At 33.1% G+C, this 18,643-nt stretch overlaps 2 protein-coding genes and 2 pseudogenes across 5 annotated transcripts; 2 read left to right on the top strand and 2 right to left on the bottom strand.

Moving 5' to 3' along the window:
* Positions 1-1,222: 1,222 nt before the first annotated feature.
* On the bottom strand, positions 1,223-9,206 carry LOC146906026 (uncharacterized). The gene is made up of 2 exons (XM_085727583.1): positions 8,666-9,206; positions 1,223-1,715 (listed from the first exon to the last, which is right to left on the bottom strand). Exon 2 carries the CDS (start codon positions 1,711-1,713, stop codon positions 1,321-1,323), a length of 393 nt encoding a protein of 130 aa, XP_085583709.1. The 5' UTR covers positions 1,714-1,715; positions 8,666-9,206; the 3' UTR covers positions 1,223-1,320.
* On the top strand, positions 4,546-5,526 carry LOC146906027 (uncharacterized). Its single transcript, XM_085728715.1, has one exon. The coding sequence runs from the start codon at positions 4,546-4,548 to the stop codon at positions 5,524-5,526; it is 981 nt and encodes a 326-aa protein (XP_085584841.1).
* A 141-nt stretch (positions 9,207-9,347) lies between the features above and the next one.
* On the bottom strand, positions 9,348-16,728 carry LOC146906028 (pentatricopeptide repeat-containing protein At1g11290, chloroplastic pseudogene; annotated as a pseudogene). 2 transcript variants are annotated; one of them, XR_015019737.1, is made up of 5 exons: positions 12,864-16,728; positions 12,322-12,578; positions 11,769-12,113; positions 11,396-11,492; positions 9,348-10,554 (listed from the first exon to the last, which is right to left on the bottom strand). The product of XR_015019737.1 is annotated as a pentatricopeptide repeat-containing protein At1g11290, chloroplastic pseudogene, transcript variant X1 (transcript). The 2 variants fall into 2 exon arrangements; XR_015019738.1 differs by having other exon boundaries at positions 12,968-16,720.
* LOC146906029 (miraculin pseudogene) lies at positions 9,517-10,169 on the top strand (annotated as a pseudogene). Its single transcript, XR_015019739.1, has one exon. The product of XR_015019739.1 is annotated as a miraculin pseudogene (transcript).
* Positions 16,729-18,643: the final 1,915 nt, after the last annotated feature.

Below are 18,643 nucleotides of genomic sequence, written 5' to 3' on the forward strand. Positions count from 1 at the left end.
TACGTGTGTATACTTTTATTTGGATAATAAACAATTAATTATCAAAAAATTAGAATGAATGGTATTAAATGCATAGAAATTAAATACAATTATATCTTGGCAAATGTTAACTTGTGCCCTCAAGGTCACATGTTAAGGAACTCACTATAGAAATATACATATCAAAAGTCATGCAGTCAACTTATTACAAGTTAAATTATCATGTTTTCCAATGCAAAATTGCTCATTTTGGGTTACTTAACATGTGCTCTTAGACTAGAGCACCCTTATATCTTTCCTTTAAAAAAAAATTTAAATTTGTCATATTGAAATTTAATTCTTGATAACGAAAATTTCGGTCGGCTTTATGGTAGTAATATTAAACATTAAACTCCTTTTTTTTTTTTTTTAAGAAATTAAACATTAAACTCCTTATAATTACTACTTGTACACATTTATTGACAAAGATGTTTATTTACTTTTTCATTATTAGTCATATACAATTATACTTTTTCATTATTAGTCATATTCATTCACACCCGTAATTGATAAATTTGTAAATCAATTTGCAGTAAATCTTTTTTTTTTTTTTTTTACTTTGATAATTTTTTTTTTACTTTGATAAAATATTGAGGGCAACAAAGCAATTAGGTTCAAGTGCTTAATGAGTTTATACTTACCTCACGATTAAACTTCGGATTATCAAACACTTTTCCCTAAGAACTAACACAAATATTTTAATATTAAACTCTCTTATTGCTATTGTACACATCTATTCTCAAAAATATTTTTTTCTTTATTTCATATACAAGGCCATATTCACTCACACCACTATATCAATATGATAAATTCGTAAATGAATTAGCAATAAAACAATTTTTTTTTTTGATAGAAATGAGGGCAACGAAACAATTTAGCTCAAGTGATTAATAAACTTCATTAAAGGTAAATTGTTTAGGATAGTCGAATTTGAATTTTGAATGGAAAACATATTTGTATAAGTATTTGTCCCATTAAAAAAAAAACTACATAAGTATATGTCATTTTTTTTGAAAGGTATATGTCATTGAAAAGTATAAAAAGAACACGGGCAACAATTTTGTCGCAAATAAATATACGAGAAACATTGGACTATATCTTGTCGTTGATAAATTCTCTCAAAAAAAAAAATCTTGTCGTTGATAAATATAATAAATTTTGAGAGAAGTATTTGTGACCGATAAACACAATAAAAAACCACATGACTAATATTTGTTATTCATAAATATAAAAAAGACACGAGACGATTTCTTAACTACATGACTAATATTTTTTTTGACAAAACTACATGACTAATATTTGTTATTCATAAATATAAAAATACACGAGACACGGTTTCTTAACTACATCAAGAAAATCTTCTTGAACAACGTTCACAGTTTCTTCTGTAGATTTCTCAGCTATGGTCGCAACATCTTTTTGATCGGCGTTCTTCACAATTTCCTCTTCAGATGTCTCAGCTGCGATCGCAACATCTTTTTGATCGGCGTTCTTCACAATTTCCTCTTCAGATATCTCAGCTACGATCACAACATCTTTTTGATCGGCGTTTTTCACAATTTCCTCTTCAGATATCTCACTTGCAGAAGCTTTTTTCCCTTTCTTCTTCTTGAAAGCTGACTTCTTAGTGTCATGTAACTTGTCAAACCTAGAATGTGGACTTGCAGCTGAACGAGTTACTCTCCATGTTGCCATTTCTGAAGGATAATCATATTATTAAAATTATTTATCAGAATTATAAATAAATAATTTGAAGGATCGGTTGTAAAAAATATATAGCAACATGTATCCGGAATGCACAAGGGCATTTTTAGAAATTTTACAGGGCGCGGGAGAAGGCAATAGGGTGGGAAAGTAATAGTCCATGTTTAAAGGACCCAAAACTATTACCACTTGGACTAATTCATTATTGATTTTGTTACACTTTTTATTCTTGCATTGGACATTCATCTCATCATTTATATTTATTTTTAATTTTTTTTGAAATATTTATATTTATTTTTATGATATTATTATAATTGTAAATTTAAATAAATTCAATTTAATATACTGACACATGTATTCGTGCACACAAACTTATAAAACTTATTTAATATCTAACCCGGGCAACGCCGGGTCTCTAAACTAGTATACAAATAAAAGAAACAAATCTTATAAAAAAATTGTAGTAAATAATGTTTGGTCTAATTGAAAAAAGGCAAATCTTAATTCGAGAGATCCCGGATTCCAGCCTGGGGTGTAAAAGTCCATATTTTGTAATTTCCCTTTAAGATCTAAAGTCCTCCCTCTCTTAAGGCACTATCCCCTAACCCTAAATTTTTTGTATATATAAAATTAATAATAAACAAATAAATAAATACCAATTAACACAAACCAACTGTGTTTTGATTTTACATAGGTTTTTTTTGTATTTTTAAATGTGAGGCCTCGAAGTAGATCTTCGAGATCAAAGATGCTTTTTATTCCTACCACTCGACCGAACTTTGAAATTATTAAGAGACTAAAGGAGACAAATAAATTGTCCCCGAGATATATGAGAAGAGAACTAAAAAAAAGCTTAATAAGGATTAATTAATTTTTCTTTAAAAAAAAAGAAGGATTAACTAATTTTCAGTTCATGGATTAATTGTTTTGCATCGCATTTGAAATATAATTAATACAAGAGCAGCCATATAGAAATAATGCAGTGAAGATTCATGACATGAACAACAATATGGAAATCAAATTTAATTTTTTTACCTCTATGGATGCTCAATTCCTCCTTTTCTTTTCTTTCGATGTATGAATCGTAGGAGAATTTCTAATGAAGAGTCATTAACGTAGGAGGTATTTATAGATATTCATTGTACAATTTTTTTTTTTTGACAAATCATTTGTATTATAGAATTTTGCTTATGTTCGGAGGCAGCTCATAGTATTGTTAGAGCGTCCTTATCCAATCCTAGCCCCCATATTTTCTATGATGTACCATCTACTTTGTACCCTTTGATTATGAATGAAATGCATTAATCTTGTCTTTGCTAAAAAAAAAGAATTTTGCTTACTCTAATAAAATTGTAGCCTCTTTTAGTGCCTATTTTGTTAACACAAGTGAATATGGATGGAAAAAATATATACGAAATCAATCACTAATTAAGCTAATTGATACTACCATTAATTCTCAGAATGCCCCAAAATTAAATATATATTTTATTACTAGAAAAAGCTGATTGATTAATCCCTTTCTTTTTTTTAACTTATTATATATGTTAGTTTTTAATCAGGTTTAGGGTCAATTATTATTTTTAAGCAAATATGTGTTTGCGGGGGCGCCTTTCTCTTTCACAAACTTTAGCTGTCACCACTTTTTTTTTTCTTCTTGGTTTATCAAAGAGGGGTGATTTATGGTCCATTTTGACCCAAAATCTAACCTCCAACTTGTTTTCCTTTTTCCTTTAGTTAAATAGTGATTTTCACTTGATCAAAAAAAAAAAGCGATTTTCATATATTTTTTTATATTCTTTCTCCTTTTGGATTGGGGTCAAAATTACAAAAAATAAATTTCTTTTTTCTTTATAACGAGTAACATTGATACTTCAGAAATCTTTTTTTGTTTTAATTTTAAGAAGAGGAATTATTTCAAAAAAATATATATAGAATCAATATTTTATGAGGAATTATTTTATGAGAGATCAAATCAATATAGATTTTTTTGGTTACAAAATCAATATAGATTTGAAAGATGAAAATAAATTTCTTTGTTATGCTAAGCGTTTGAAATAAAAGAATGGTACTCCTTCCGATCCTTGTTATAATGTTATAAGAAAAGTTTTAAAAAAAATATTTTGGTCCTATTTATAAGAAAATCTCGTAACTTTTGAGGTATATATTGTTTAAAAGACTTTTTTTCCCTCATTTAATATTTGTCTTTTTAAGTATTAGTAAGTATATTTAATACTTCACAAATTTTTATGAACGTATATTTATAAAAACATTTAAATATTATAATAACTATTGATTGATGGTTTTGTTTTAATAATTTTTTTTTATTTTTCTTCTTATAATAAGGACCAGAATACTAAAAAACACATTCATAATTTTTTTTAATGGCAAAAACACATTACTTTGTTACTTCAAAAATATAATAAAAAATACGGGACAAATATTTGTCACTGATAAATATATTAAAAAAACACATTTTTTTTTGAAAGAATATAAAAAAAAAACACATGACAATTCATTATCATTGATAGATAGTACAAAAATACGAGACAAATATTTACCACCGATAAATATATATATAATAAAAAACACGGGACAAAGTTTTGTAAATAAATAATATCGAAAAACACTTACCATATAAAACAAATATTTGCCACTGAGTTTGTCAAAAAGGATGAGCTAGTTTGGAAGCATGTCAACAATGGGTCCTTGTGTTTAAAAGAAGCCTATAAGTTCAAATCTCATCAGTTGCAGGAAGTTAATTGGGGTAAGGTCATATGGTCCATTCATATCCCTCCTTCAAAATCTCTTTTTGCCTGGCGATTAATGCATGAAAAGGTACCTTGTGATGATAAACTCAAACAAAGAGGTTGCAACATCCCCTCTAAATGCAATCTCTGTGGCAGGCAGGAAGAATCAATCTTCCATTTGTTCTTTCTGTGTGATTTTGCTGTGCATATTTGGAGATGGCTAGCAACAATATTGCAGACCAATTTACAGTTTTTATCTATTCAAGAAGTCTGGAGCCTTTGTGATAGAGGATGGTCCCCCCATTGTAAGCTTGTTATACAAGCTGCTATTGTGAATATTTTCTATGTTATCTGGCAATCAAGGAATGCAGTCAGGTTCAATAACAAATCCACCCATTGGAAATCTGCAATTTCATCCATCATTGCTGGAGTCTCTCTATCTGCTAGCAACTCAAAGCTAGCTGCAAGCTCATCAATGACAGAATTTACCTTCTTAAAAGCTTTTAACTGCAAAATCAATCCTCCAAAGCACAACAATATCAAGGAGGTCATCTGGCATCCTCCAATCCTTAATTGGATCAAATGTAATTGTGATGGTGCAGCTCTTGGTAGCCCTGGTCTTTCTTCTTGTGGAGGGGTGTTTAGAAACAGTCAAGCTCTCTTCTTGGGAGGGTTTGCTGAAGGTCTGGGTATTGGAAACTCTCTGATAGCTGAATTATCTGGTGTCATGAGAACAATTGAAATTGCAAAACAAAGAGGGTACTCTAGGCTTTGGATTGAAACAGACTCAAAATTGGCAGTTTTAGCCTTCAAATCTCCAAATCTAATTCCTTGGAAGATCAGGAACAGATGGGAAAATTGTATGGAATACATCTCTAACATTGCTTTTTTAATAACTCATATATATAGGGAAGGGAATGGTTGTGCAGACAAATTAGCAAACATAGGTCTCTCTTTGAATTCTCTTGTAATCTATGACACACTTCCTGTGGAGGTCAGAGCAGATTATGTGCAAAATAGACTAGGAATGCCTAGTTTTAGGTTCACTTTTGCTTGAGAAGGTCTTGGCTTGGTCCCCCTTCTCCTTTTTTGTATCAATCTTTTTTAATATATTTTGGTGAGTCCTTCTCACTAGTTTAAAAAAAAAAAAAGTTTGTCAAAAAAGTAAATAAATAAATATTTGCCACTGAGAAATATAAAAAAAAACACAATCTAACTACATAACATAAAAGGGAACAAATACGTGCTATTGATAAATTTTTTAAAATATGGAACAAAGTTTTGTCATTGATTAATATTTGTCACATATAAATATATTAAACATATAATTATTCCAAAAAAATATATATTAAACATATAAGAAAAATATTTGTTAAAAATACATATAAAAATGGACTAGATAGACATACTTTTACCACAAAATATATATATATATATATATATATATATATATATATATATATATATATATATATATATATATATATATATATATATATAGAGGACATATCAAGTGAGAGGAGTAACTTAAATGAGAGATGAGAGGATATACTATCATCCGTTGGATCAAAATGTACGGTCAAGATCAATTTCAGTAAAAAAAAGGATTGGCACATGTGATCTCTACTGATTATCTTCTACTTTTGTTCTGTCTCTCTTCTCTTCCAAATCCAATTACAAAGTTTAATTCTGTAATCCACCTCAAATCTAATTCATAATTTTAACTGACACAAATTGAATTATTCAGATCTTCAATTTTACGGGATTGTTCAATATCCATGTCGATTGAGATTTTTAATTCCTTCCAAATTCCAAAATCAAATCTTTAAGTTTAATTTAAGGCACAGATTTATTTCCTTCCTTATGTTCAGGTGTGCATCTATGAGTATGATCATCTAATTTAATTTAATTAATTAATTTCAAGAAAAACACAGTCAGGAGGAACAAAGATAAAAAAGAAAGAATAAAAAAAGTTCAGATTCAAAAAAGTGAATTTTGGACGGTTTGCAGGATAAGAAGAAGCAGAAATTGATGAGCCGTGTGAGAGAGAGATCGATAGCCTTGCCTAGAAAATCAAGTGATGATGGAGAAGCTTTTTGTTTGTTTTTTAACGAAGAAGAGGAAAAGTCAGAGAAGTGGAGGGGATGAATGTTAGGCTGTGGTCATCAAAACCTAATTATCACATTAAAGATTAATCTAAAGGTCCTAATTTAACCCTTTCATCTCTCACAGTAAAACTCCTCTCACTTGATACACCCTCATATATATATATATATATATATATAAAACTCCTCTCACTTGATACACCCTCATATATATATATATATATATATATATATATATATATATATATATATATATATATATATATATATATGAGGGTGTATCAAGTGAGAGGAGTTTTACTGTGAGAGATGAAAGGGTTAAATTAGGACCTTTAGATTAATCTTTAATGTGATAATTAGGTTTTGATGACCACAGCCTAACATTCATCCCCTCCACTTCTCTGACTTTTCCTCTTCTTCGTTAAAAAACAAACAAAAAGCTTCTCCATCATCACTTGATTTTCTAGGCAAGGCTATCGATCTCTCTCTCACACGGCTCATCAATTTCTGCTTCTTCTTATCCTGCAAACCGTCCAAAATTCACTTTTTTGAATCTGAACTTTTTTTATTCTTTCTTTTTTATCTTTGTTCCTCCTGACTGTGTTTTTCTTGAAATTAATTAATTAAATTAAATTAGATGATCATACTCATAGATGCACACCTGAACATAAGGAAGGAAATAAATCTGTGCCTTAAATTAAACTTAAAGATTTGATTTTGGAATTTGGAAGGAATTAAAAATCTCAATCGACATGGATATTGAACAATCCCTTAAAATTGAAGATCTGAATAATTCAATTTGTGTCAGTTAAAATTATGAATTAGATTTGAGGTGGATTACAGAATTAAACTTTGTAATTGGATTTGGAAGAGAAGAGAGACAGAACAAAAGTAGAAGATAATCAGTAGAGATCACATGTGCCAATCCTTTTTTTTACTGAAATTGATCTTGACCGTACATTTTGATCCAACGGATGATAGTATATCCTCTCATCTCTCATTTAAGTTACTCCTCTCACTTGATATGTCCTATATATATATATATATATATATATATATATATATATATATATATATATATATATATATATATATATATATATATATATATAGAGGACATATACTATGAGAATAACTATTTTATATGAGAATGGTGAGAATGATTATAAATCATTAGATTTAAAATAAATGATTGAGATTAAAAAGCCCCATTTTAAAACACATGTACTTGTCCCTATTCTATCAATTTTCATAAACTTATTCTTTCATCTTCTCCATCCACCATCTCTTCATCTTCGTGAAACCATAGCAATTAAAAAGAACAGTTCTTCATAAAAGAAAAAACACGACATAGATTTCATCGTCCATCATCAATATTAATAGCTTATACATCCATATTAGCTTACAATGAAAAAACAAGGGTTGTTGATTGATTTACTTGAGAATCCCTAATTTACTTCCATCAAAAGCTTCTGTTCACAACATAGATTCCATTTTTTTTTTAATTAAATTACTAATTCAATTGAGATCTGCAAAATATTAAGAATCCCTAATTCATGAAATTGGATTTAACCTAATGAAATTGTGTCAATGGAAAATATGAAATGAATTTCAATCCAATACACAAACCACGTGAGAAATATAGACTGGCCAATATTTCAATTGTTAAAATTGACGTGAGGTTATCTTAGCAGAAGGTAAAACAAAGAAAGAAGAAGGTGAAGGTGATGGCTGATGAGTTTATGAGAATTAACCAAAGAAATAAGAAGCCGTGTCTATAATTTACACTAAATTGGAGAAGATGAATTGGGTTAATGAGAATTGATAGAATAAGGGGAGGCATATATGAGACTTTTCAATCACAACCATTTATTTTTAATCCAATGATTGATAATCATTCTCATCATTCTCATATAAAATAGTCATTCTCATAGTATATGTCCTCTATATATATATATATGACATATCTAGTGAGAATGACTTTTTTATGTGAGAATGTGAGAATATATAGGCCAATGTTTGTTCAAGAGATCGGAAAAGTGTTCAAAGTTTAGCTTTGAGTTTATGAGTTTGCATAAAGTGATTGTGTACCTGACGTAACGGAGGTTGAAGCATGAAGGCCTATAATTTGACAATGAGAATAATAATCCACCAATCATTCATAACTAACTTCCACATGTTAAAAGCGAATTCTTCCCTCTCAACCATGAACTCATGAAAAATGCGACGTCAAAGGTCCATGTCAACTAATACACAAGCATAGTGACAAAAAGCATGGTTTCTAGTCGAGCTATCAATGTCCCGCGGTGTATAATTTGCACTTGCAATTTCAAATAAAGTCCTCTCCATTCAATATTTATGTGGCAGCTCCAGGAGTCGAATCCACAGTTGTGCATGCATTTGTCGCTGGGTGTGAGAGCGGATATTATCTTCCTCAATGTTGCCAAAGTCTTATCTTTATTCGGAAAAATCTTTCGTCCATTGAAAAAAATGTAAGATGCCCGGTTTCATATCGACTGTTTCATTTGCCCAAGATTAGGGAAGAGTTTAAGCTCAAATTTCTGACTACTTGCTCAAAGAGCCCAAATCTCTTATCACTTGCACCATTCAATTATTGGTGTTGTTTCCTATTCTTTATCATATTAACAAAACAAAAAAAAAAAAAGAGTAAATTATTACGAGTCCATGTGCACGACTTGTTAAAGGCATATTGTTTGAGACATCATTCAGTTGACTTTAGCACAATTTTAAAGTTTCTGCACACAACCGCAAATGAGGATACATTTGACTGCATTATTGCAATATCAAAATTCTTAAACCATGTGCTATTGTTACTGCTACCACAATTTAAAAACAGGAAGAAAAAAAAACTATAAATTGAAACCAATCTACTACATTGAGAAGCAAAACCAAAGCCTCAACAGTCACAATTAGTATCAAATATGAAACTGCATTTTCCACTCTTATTTCTTCTACTTGAATTATTCACCACAAAACCACATCAAGGTGCAGAACAACCCGAAGAAGTTCGCGACACATCGGGCAACCTAGTACGAAACAGCGCAAACTACTTCATCCTTCCATCTTCCATCCAATGTGGCACAAGATGCGGAATGGCGCTTCTCAACACAAACAAAACATGTCCTCTTGATGTCGTCGAGGAAGACGAAGCCATGCAGTTTAGCTTTGTCCCTTTTAACTTCAAAAAAGGTGTTATTAGAGTTTCAACTGATCTCAACGTGATTCATAGTTTCCCAACAAACTGTTCAACTTCTTCTGTGACTGTGTGGAAGCTTGACAAAGTTGATGTTGCAACAAGTCAAAGGTTTGTTACTACTGGTGGTGTTCAAGGGAATCCTAGTCGTGAAACCGTTGATAATTGGTTTAAGATTGAGAGATTTGAGAGTGGTTATAAGTTTGTGTTTTGCCCTACAGTTTGTAAGGAATGTGAGTTTGTGTGTAAGGATATTGGGATTTTTCTTGATGAGAATAGGAATACTCGTTTTGTTTTGAGTGATTTTCCTTTTGGTGTAAAGTTTCAGAGAGCTTGTTGTGAATAGGGAAACTATAATGGAAATTTCCCAAGCTTATTCCATACGTATATATAAGCTCCTGATAATCCTAATCTTTGTGTTATTATTAAATTTGGTCACACTATAAGGTAGGAGAAATCCACCACAAGAAAATATGTGATTTGCTTGTAGCTAATTTGCAGCAAATTTCTTGCAAACGGATTTAGCTAGTGAAATGCTACGGAATACCTATTGAATTGGCCGTAGCATGGATTGAGAGACAAATCTGGTAGGGAAAAAACCGTGTGTTTGAACATATCCAGTCTATCCATATAAAACCGTGTGTTTGAACATATCCAGCCTTTTCTACGAATTTCTGCAGAACCTCTACTTCCGGGCTAGTAAGGAACTGACTTCAAATCCCGTCTATCAATTGTGTAAAAGTGGTCTAAATATTTGCCATGATGCCTAATAAGAAACAAATATATGGTTATTTGAATGTATACGAATCAAGACATTGTTGCAATAGTATATGGAAAGATATTATGAAAAGATGTTATAATCTCAACTTTCATTAATCTTAGCAAACAAAATGTTATCGATCACCTCTAATTCTGTAGAACATATTCCAATTCTTATGGTTACATAATGATTAATGTAAATATATTTCATTCAGATAACTGAACTTATTTCTAAGTAATGCATGCAGTTCTAATTAATTCAAATTGTCAATTTAGTTAGGGTTGCATAATTTAGCTTTAAAATTAGCAAAGAAATAATATTTGCAATCCTAGGACAATAGACAAGACACCTCATGCTTGGGGCGGGATTTCCAACACACCCCCTCACGCTCAGACCCAATGGGCATGAAGTGTGCCAATGCGGAATCCCAACGGTAGATCTTGGATAGGCTCTAATACCATGTTGAAAGAAATAGATAAATGCTATACTGATTTATTCCTCAGCATGAGCTGGTTTAAATAGTGAGATTACAACTTAATTATCTCCTTAAATCAAGGACAATAATAACAATAGGAAAAAAGACTATAGATATTCTAATAAATATTCCAACAGATATCATAATATTGTATCTTAAATCTCTGGAAATTCTTCCCTGTACTGTTAGAGATATATCAATTCTAAGAGAAGCGGGTACAGAGGTATGTATAATCTTATCTTCCAAAGTGAAAACAGTTATATAACTGACACCAATTTCACTTTCAGGATTGGTATAGAGAACAGACAACAAAATATGCAATGAAAGCATGGTAAAGAGAGAAAACTAATATGTCATAAGGATAGTGCATACTTCGGAAAATGTTACCAGGAACATCCTTGAATTGAACCTGAATTTCTGCCTTTCTAGACTCCAGGGCCTTCCCTGCTTTTCATAATGAATGGAACACCTGATGCAAAAAAGTAAATTGCCAAATGTACAATAATGTATAGTAGAGATTATGAGAGAGAAAAAGAACTAGAATACTATGTAGCACCGACATATCAGACTCGCTGATGTAGTTACATTCAATTTCTTCCATTTTTTATCAGTGTATGTGTTTGTGTCAGTGCTTCATAGCTAGAAAAGAATGAATATGAACTACTTCACTTTCAAAATTGTTAAGCACAAAAAGAAGTTGAAGGCTCATTTCTTCAAGAACAAAATTCTGGAAACATAATCATACCTTCCCATCTTTCATTGTGTATCCGAAGAATAGCAGTTGCAAAAGTCGGAGTGTTTGACTTGTCAGGTACAGTTGAGTCATCTCTATAGCCTTCATATTGTCCAAGAACAACCTCATCACTTCTTGGAATAGAAGATTCAATCTGATTCAGTAGCCGAATGGATGTCCAAGAAGTGAGTCATTATATGTTCATTTATTACCATGTTTTGCACTAGAAGTGATCGATACGATAAATTTGCGGTTCTTCGAACAACTCTCCAATCTGAGTGTTGAGTTCTTCAGCAGATTCTAGATCCCTACCAAAGGGTTTCTCAGCAACAACACGTGTCCATCCACCATGATCAGCTAATAGGAGGAAAGAAACCAATATTAGATTTACGAATAATAAACAAGACCCATGAAAAGTAAAAGAAATTAGCAAATGCTTCGATATTCTCGTTTAAGCCTTAGTATTTTCTCTGTCCACCAACTCTACTAGGTCTTTTAAAGCATATGCAGCCATAAAGAAGCCAACAAATTATATATTAAAACCATATAAACTGTTATATCTTACATTTAATCATGCAACAAGTCTTGATCATCTTGCAAACAGATGGATAGACTGAAGGAGGAAGTGCAAGATAGAATAGCTTCTGAGATGAACCCTCTTTACTATTTTTCAAATATTCTTGCTCTGAAATCTCTTTATCCAACAAGCAAAAGCCATCTTCAGAATCCGAGGGAGAGAAAAGGTGATAGACAGCTGGAGCTAACCAATTCGATACATCATCTAACTGTTTAGAGGAAGCACCTTTCTCTGGAACAAGATAGCTGCGTATCAAAACATAAGTGTTAGGATCACAAACAGTTCAAACATGCATTTATATGAACTGATAGGATTAGCATAAAGCATATTATCGAACAAATTTGTGAAAGATGCGGGCAGTGAGCAAAAATCATGATATATAAGCACATTATTTAAATATAAATAACACCAACAGTTCTAGAGTCGCAGGTTGCAATTGACATCATTAGATTTTTTTATTACTTATTTCAGAAATCTTCAGAAAAAGAATATAGGTTTGTTTTATTTTTTCTAAAAATATTCTCACTTACGCAGTTTGTTTCTCAATTCATCTTAAGAGATCTTTGACCTTGCATAGCCAATAAAATGGAGAAGAAGGGGTCCCACCTTTTTGGTGTATTGTACACAGTCTTACCCAGTTTTTTACATGAGGCCGAGTCAAATAATCACCAAAAATCTTTACAAGAACAATTTCCATTTTTGAAGTGATGAAACCTCAAGGAGTCTCTGACGACGATCGTCACACCAACAACATTGGACATATACTTGATGGCATTGTGACAATCACCACATATTCTCAAATTCTTAAAAACCCGTATCGTCGACTGTCCATTCAAATTAAGTATCCCAAATGCAACAGCTAGCTTCTCACTATGGTTACAAAGACTCTCAGCTTTTTCCTCTTGATCAATATCATGCAGAACATAATCAGTGTCGGGCTTATATCCAGCCGCTTTTATTTTTGCAAACAACTCATCCAAAAAGTTATAGATTTTATCACTCTCCATATTACTTTTGTCTCCAGCAACAAAAGTGTGAACTCTATTTCCAACATGAAGCCAACTACAACCTGGAGTTTTTGTAATTCCTCTCTCTTTCATCAACTTTCTGATTTTTGAAGCTTCACTCCATAATTTAGCTGTAACAAGAATGTTGAATAAAGTAACATAATTTGCAGATCTATTTGGCTCAATCTCAAATAGTTTCTTAGCTGAAATTTTTGCCAACTCCACATTCTTATAAACCCTACAACCAGCAAGGAATGCTTTCCAAGCAATAGCAGTTGGTTCCATAGGCATTCTCTGTATAAACTCATATGCTTCTTCGAGGTGACCAGCACGGCTATAGATATCGACAACACATGTATAGTGTTCAGCTTCAGGTTCAACAAGATGATCCCTACTCATTGAATTGAATATCTGGACTCCTTCTTCTACTAGCATTGAATGGCTACAAGCAGATAGAACACAAGTAAAAGTAGCAGAATCGGGTTTGACCATTGATAGTAGCATCTTCTCGAAGAGTAAAAGTGCTTCTTTTCCATTCCCGTGCATCCCATTTGCAAAGATCATTGTGTTCCATGAAAAAACATCCTTTATAGGCATCATATCGAAGACATTCCCTGAAAGACTCAAATCACCGCATTTGGCATACATATCTACTAGAGCGTTTGTCCTTGCCAAGTCCCAATCTTTCCAATGCCTGAAGACATAGCAATGTATCTCCTTGCCCATTCTCAAACTTTCTGAAAGAGAACAAGCTCGTAAGATACTATAAATTGTTGTTTCATCAGGTTTAAATCCCATCTTTTGCATCTTCCTAAACATCTCCATCGCCTCTTCTATTCGGCCATTTTTAACGCATCCACCAATAACAACACTCCAAGTAATTTCATCTGCTTTGACTTCATCTCTGTTCATCTGAGAAAACATGTAAAGACCCTTCTCATATTCTTTGTTGGTAAAGTATGCTGTTAAAATTCCATTCCAAGACGCAACTTCTCGATGAGGGATCAAATCAAATACTACTTGAGCTTCTCGTACACAAACACATTTTGCATACAAGCTCAACAGGGCATTGCAAACAAACACATCTTCTACCATCGCATGTCTCACCGCAAATCCATGAATTACTTTACCTGATTTCAAATCTTGCAAATCTGAGCATGCACGTAAAATACTAAGCATAGTCACCGGATCCGGTTTAACCCCATTCAATACCATTTCACGAAAAACATTCAGACCCTTCTGAGGAAATCCACAATTGACATAGCACGAGGACAAAGAGTTCCAAGTTACCACATTTCTATGAGGCATCAAATCAAATACTGTTTGAGCTTCTCTTACACATAGACAGTTTGCATACAAGTTCACAAGGGCAGTGCAAACAAACACATCTTCTACCATTCCATGTTTCACTGCAAATCCATGAATTGTTTTACCTGATTTCAAATCTTTCAATTGTGAGCACGCGGGCAAGATGCTGGACATAGCCATAGGATCCGGTTTCACCCCATTCAGTCCCATTTCACGAAAAACATTTAGACCCTTCTGAGGAAATCCACAATTGACATAGCATGAGGCCAACGAGTTCCAAGTTACGACATTTCTATGAGGCATTAAATCAAATACTGCTTGAGCTTCTCTTACACATAAACAGCTTTCATACAAGTTCACAAGGGCATTAGAAACAAACACATTTTCTATCATTCCATGTTTCAATGCAAATCCATGAATTGCTTTACCTGATTTCAAATCCTGCAAATCTGAGCATGCAGACAAAATGCAAGACACAGTCACCGGATCCGGTTTCACCCCATCCAATACCATTTCACGAAAAACATTCAGACCCTTCTGAGGAAATCCACAATTGACATAGCACGAGGACAACGAGTTCCAAGTAACCACATCTCTATGAGGCATTAAATCAAATACTGTTTGAGCTTCTCTTACACATAGACATTTTGCATAGAAGTTCACAAGGGCACTAGAAACAAACACATCTTCTACCATACCATGCCTCACCACAAATCCATGAATTTCTTTACCTGATTTCAAATCTTGTAAATCTGAGCACCCTGGCAAAATACTAGACACAGTCAACGGATTAACTTTCACCTTATTCCATCCCATTTCACGAAAAACATTAAGACCTTGCTGAGGAAATCCACAATTAACATAGCATGCTGACAACGAGTTCCAAGTAAACACGTCTCTACGAGGCATCAAATCAAATAGTGTTTGAGCTTCTCTAAGACATAGACATTTTGCATAGAAGTTCACAAGGGCATTACAGACAAACACATCTTCTGCCATCCCATGTCTCACGGCAAATCCATGAATTGCTTTACCTGATTTCAAATCTTGTAAATCTGAGCACGCTGGCAAAATACTAGACACAGTCATCGGATTCGCTTTCACCCCATTCCATCCCATTTCGCGAAAAACGTTAAGACCTTGCTGAGGGAATCCACAATTGGCATAGCACGCAGACAACGAGGTCCAAGTAACCACGTCTCTATGAGGCATCAAATCAAAAAGTGCTTGAGCTTCTCTAACACTTAGACATTTTGCATACAAGTTCACAAGGGCATTACAGACAAACAAGTTTTCTACCATACCATGCCTCATCGCAAATCCATGAATTTCTTTACCTGATTTCAAATCTTGTAAATTTGAGCACGCCGGCAAAATAGTAGACATAGTCATCGGATTCGCTTTCACCCCATTCCGTCCCATTGCGCAAAAAACATTAAGACCTTGCTCAGGAAATCCACAATTAACATAGCAGGCGGACAATGAGTTCCAAGTAACCACATCTCTAACAACCAAATCATCAAAAACACGTCTCGCACCCTCAAAACATTTACATTTACCATAGGCATGAATGAATGCATTGCCAACGGAAACATCAGACATCACCCTACACCGAGTTGCATCATCGTGAACTTGTTTGACTTTCAAGGCATCACGAGAAGCAGCACAAGCCTTGGCAACAGCCATGAACACAGGTTTGTCGGGTTTTATCCCACGTGCCCGCAATGAAGTATAGATTTTAATGGCCTCATTTGGAAGACCATGAGTGGTTAAAGCTGAAATAAGTGTTGAACAAGTAATGGAGTCTGGTTGAGGAATATTATCAAACAGTTGGTGGGCACGCTTGAAATCTCCCGCATTCAAGGCTGTCTTGAAAAGTCTGAGAGCATGGTGTGAAGGGATGATGGCAGAGAGAGATGGAACCGCCATTGCTGCTTCAGTAGAACGATGGAGATAACTGATTCAAAGATTGAAGACAAAGAAATGCCACACAGGTTTTTTAAATACTCCCTCCATCCCTGTAAACCCCTTGCAAAAAACACAAATATTAAGAAAAATTGATAGAGTAGGTAAGGTGTCTATTTGATGTGCCAATGATATATATGAGCTTTATTATAGACCTCGTAAGCTTAGCTCAGTTAGCATGGACAATGCATAAAATATGCAAGGTCTGATGTTCAAATTCCGGCCACCACAAAAGAAGAAAAAAAAAACCACAAATACACAAATATCATTTAATGAATGAATATAAAATGTATTTTTGCTTATAATAGTAATTGCATGGTGTATTTAATTTTATTTTTCATATTTCAAAATAAGTTAATAATATTAATTAGGGTTTTTGAAGAAAAAAAATAATTGCACTTAGTAATTTATATAGGGGCTTATATTTAAGGACATTTTTTTTTTAAAGGGTGCGTTTAAAATTAGGTAACAGATCACGAACTTTATTATGGGTTGACAGGTGGGTAGATGAGTTCCCTTTACATGTCCGTCAAAAAATAAAATGTTAATTGTGGCGCAAATGTTTGAGCTGGAGTGGGATGAAGGGGGGAGGCGTGGAAGTGGAGACGAAGGTTACGGGTGTGGGAGGAGGAGTTGTTAGGGGAGTGTAGGTTATTATTATTGTCTGTGGTACTGCATGTTAATGTTGATGATGTCTGGACTTGGTTACCTGACCCAGGAGTGGGGTATACGGTTAGAAGGGCTTACCGCACCCTCACTTGTGGAACGCCTCTCACTCCTAATGCCCCTTTGGTGTATGCGGATCTTCTCTGGAGAAACGATGTTCCCCTTAAGTTCTCGGTTTCTGCTTGGCGGATCTTCCGGAATAGGTTGCCTACGAAGGCGAATTTATTCAGAAGGGGAGTGACTTAGCATGATGCTCAGCTATGTGTCAGCGGTTGTGGATCAATCGAATCATGTACTCATCACTTCTTGTTATGCAGTCAATTTGGTCTTTTTTGGCAGCTAGTTCGTAAGTGGCTTGGCGTTCATTCTGCAGATCCCTCAACCATGGTGGGTCACTTCATTCAGTTTGGTACTTCAGCAGGTCTTGCAAAGTCACTGTGTTTTTTTATGCATTTAATCAGGTTTGCTAGTTCGTGGGTTATTTGAAAGGAAAGGAATGATAGACTTTTCCGAGCCAAAGAAAACACACCTTCTCAACTTCTGGAGAACAACAGGCTTCTTTCCTATTTGTGGTTTAAAGCTAAATTTGTAATTTATCATTATAAGTTTCATGATTGGTGCCAGAACCCTTTTTCATGTTTGGGTATAGGCTAACTGTTGTTATTATTGTTGAAACATCGTTGTAATTATTTGTTATCTCTTTTGGCACACCTTGTATTGGGGGATAGCCAGCTGGTTTAATATATTCCATTTTGATTTCTTAAAGAAACAATAATGTTATCCAATATAAACACATTTGTTGCTAAAAAAACTTAGGAAATTATAAGTTTATAGCCTATATATATATATATATATATATATATATATATATATATATATATATATATATATATATATAATATGATCTCTATGGCTAAGGTGTAAACCACCTCATTGGCTTATCTCCAACTAAACTCAACATGAAAGTTTGAGAAAAAATATATTACAACATCTTTTATCTTCATCTAAAATAGTTCTAAATTATGAGATGTCATTATTGTCTTCGTAAAAGTAGCCATAATATAGACATTAATTATATCATTCCTATTCATAATCAGGGTCGTATCCGAGGCAGTGCGGGTAGGGGGACCGTCCTAGACCTCAAAAAATAAGTATAAAATTTGGGCCCCAACAAAAAAAATTAGGAGTTCATTAGACCCTAAAAAAAGTTACTTAAATTTTAATGAGAGGTGTTGTTGTTCATAATATAGCCATTAATTATTTTAACTTTAATTTAAGATTTGTTTGATCTTCTAAAAGGTAAATACATAACAGAACAACACAAGATAAAATAGCACATGACAAACTTGTGATATTGAACAATT

Source organism: Medicago sativa, chromosome 7, assembly GCF_051527215.1.
Source record: "Medicago sativa cultivar Bolivia chromosome 7, Bolivia_mono, whole genome shotgun sequence".
Classification (NCBI taxonomy): domain Eukaryota; kingdom Viridiplantae; phylum Streptophyta; class Magnoliopsida; order Fabales; family Fabaceae; genus Medicago; species Medicago sativa.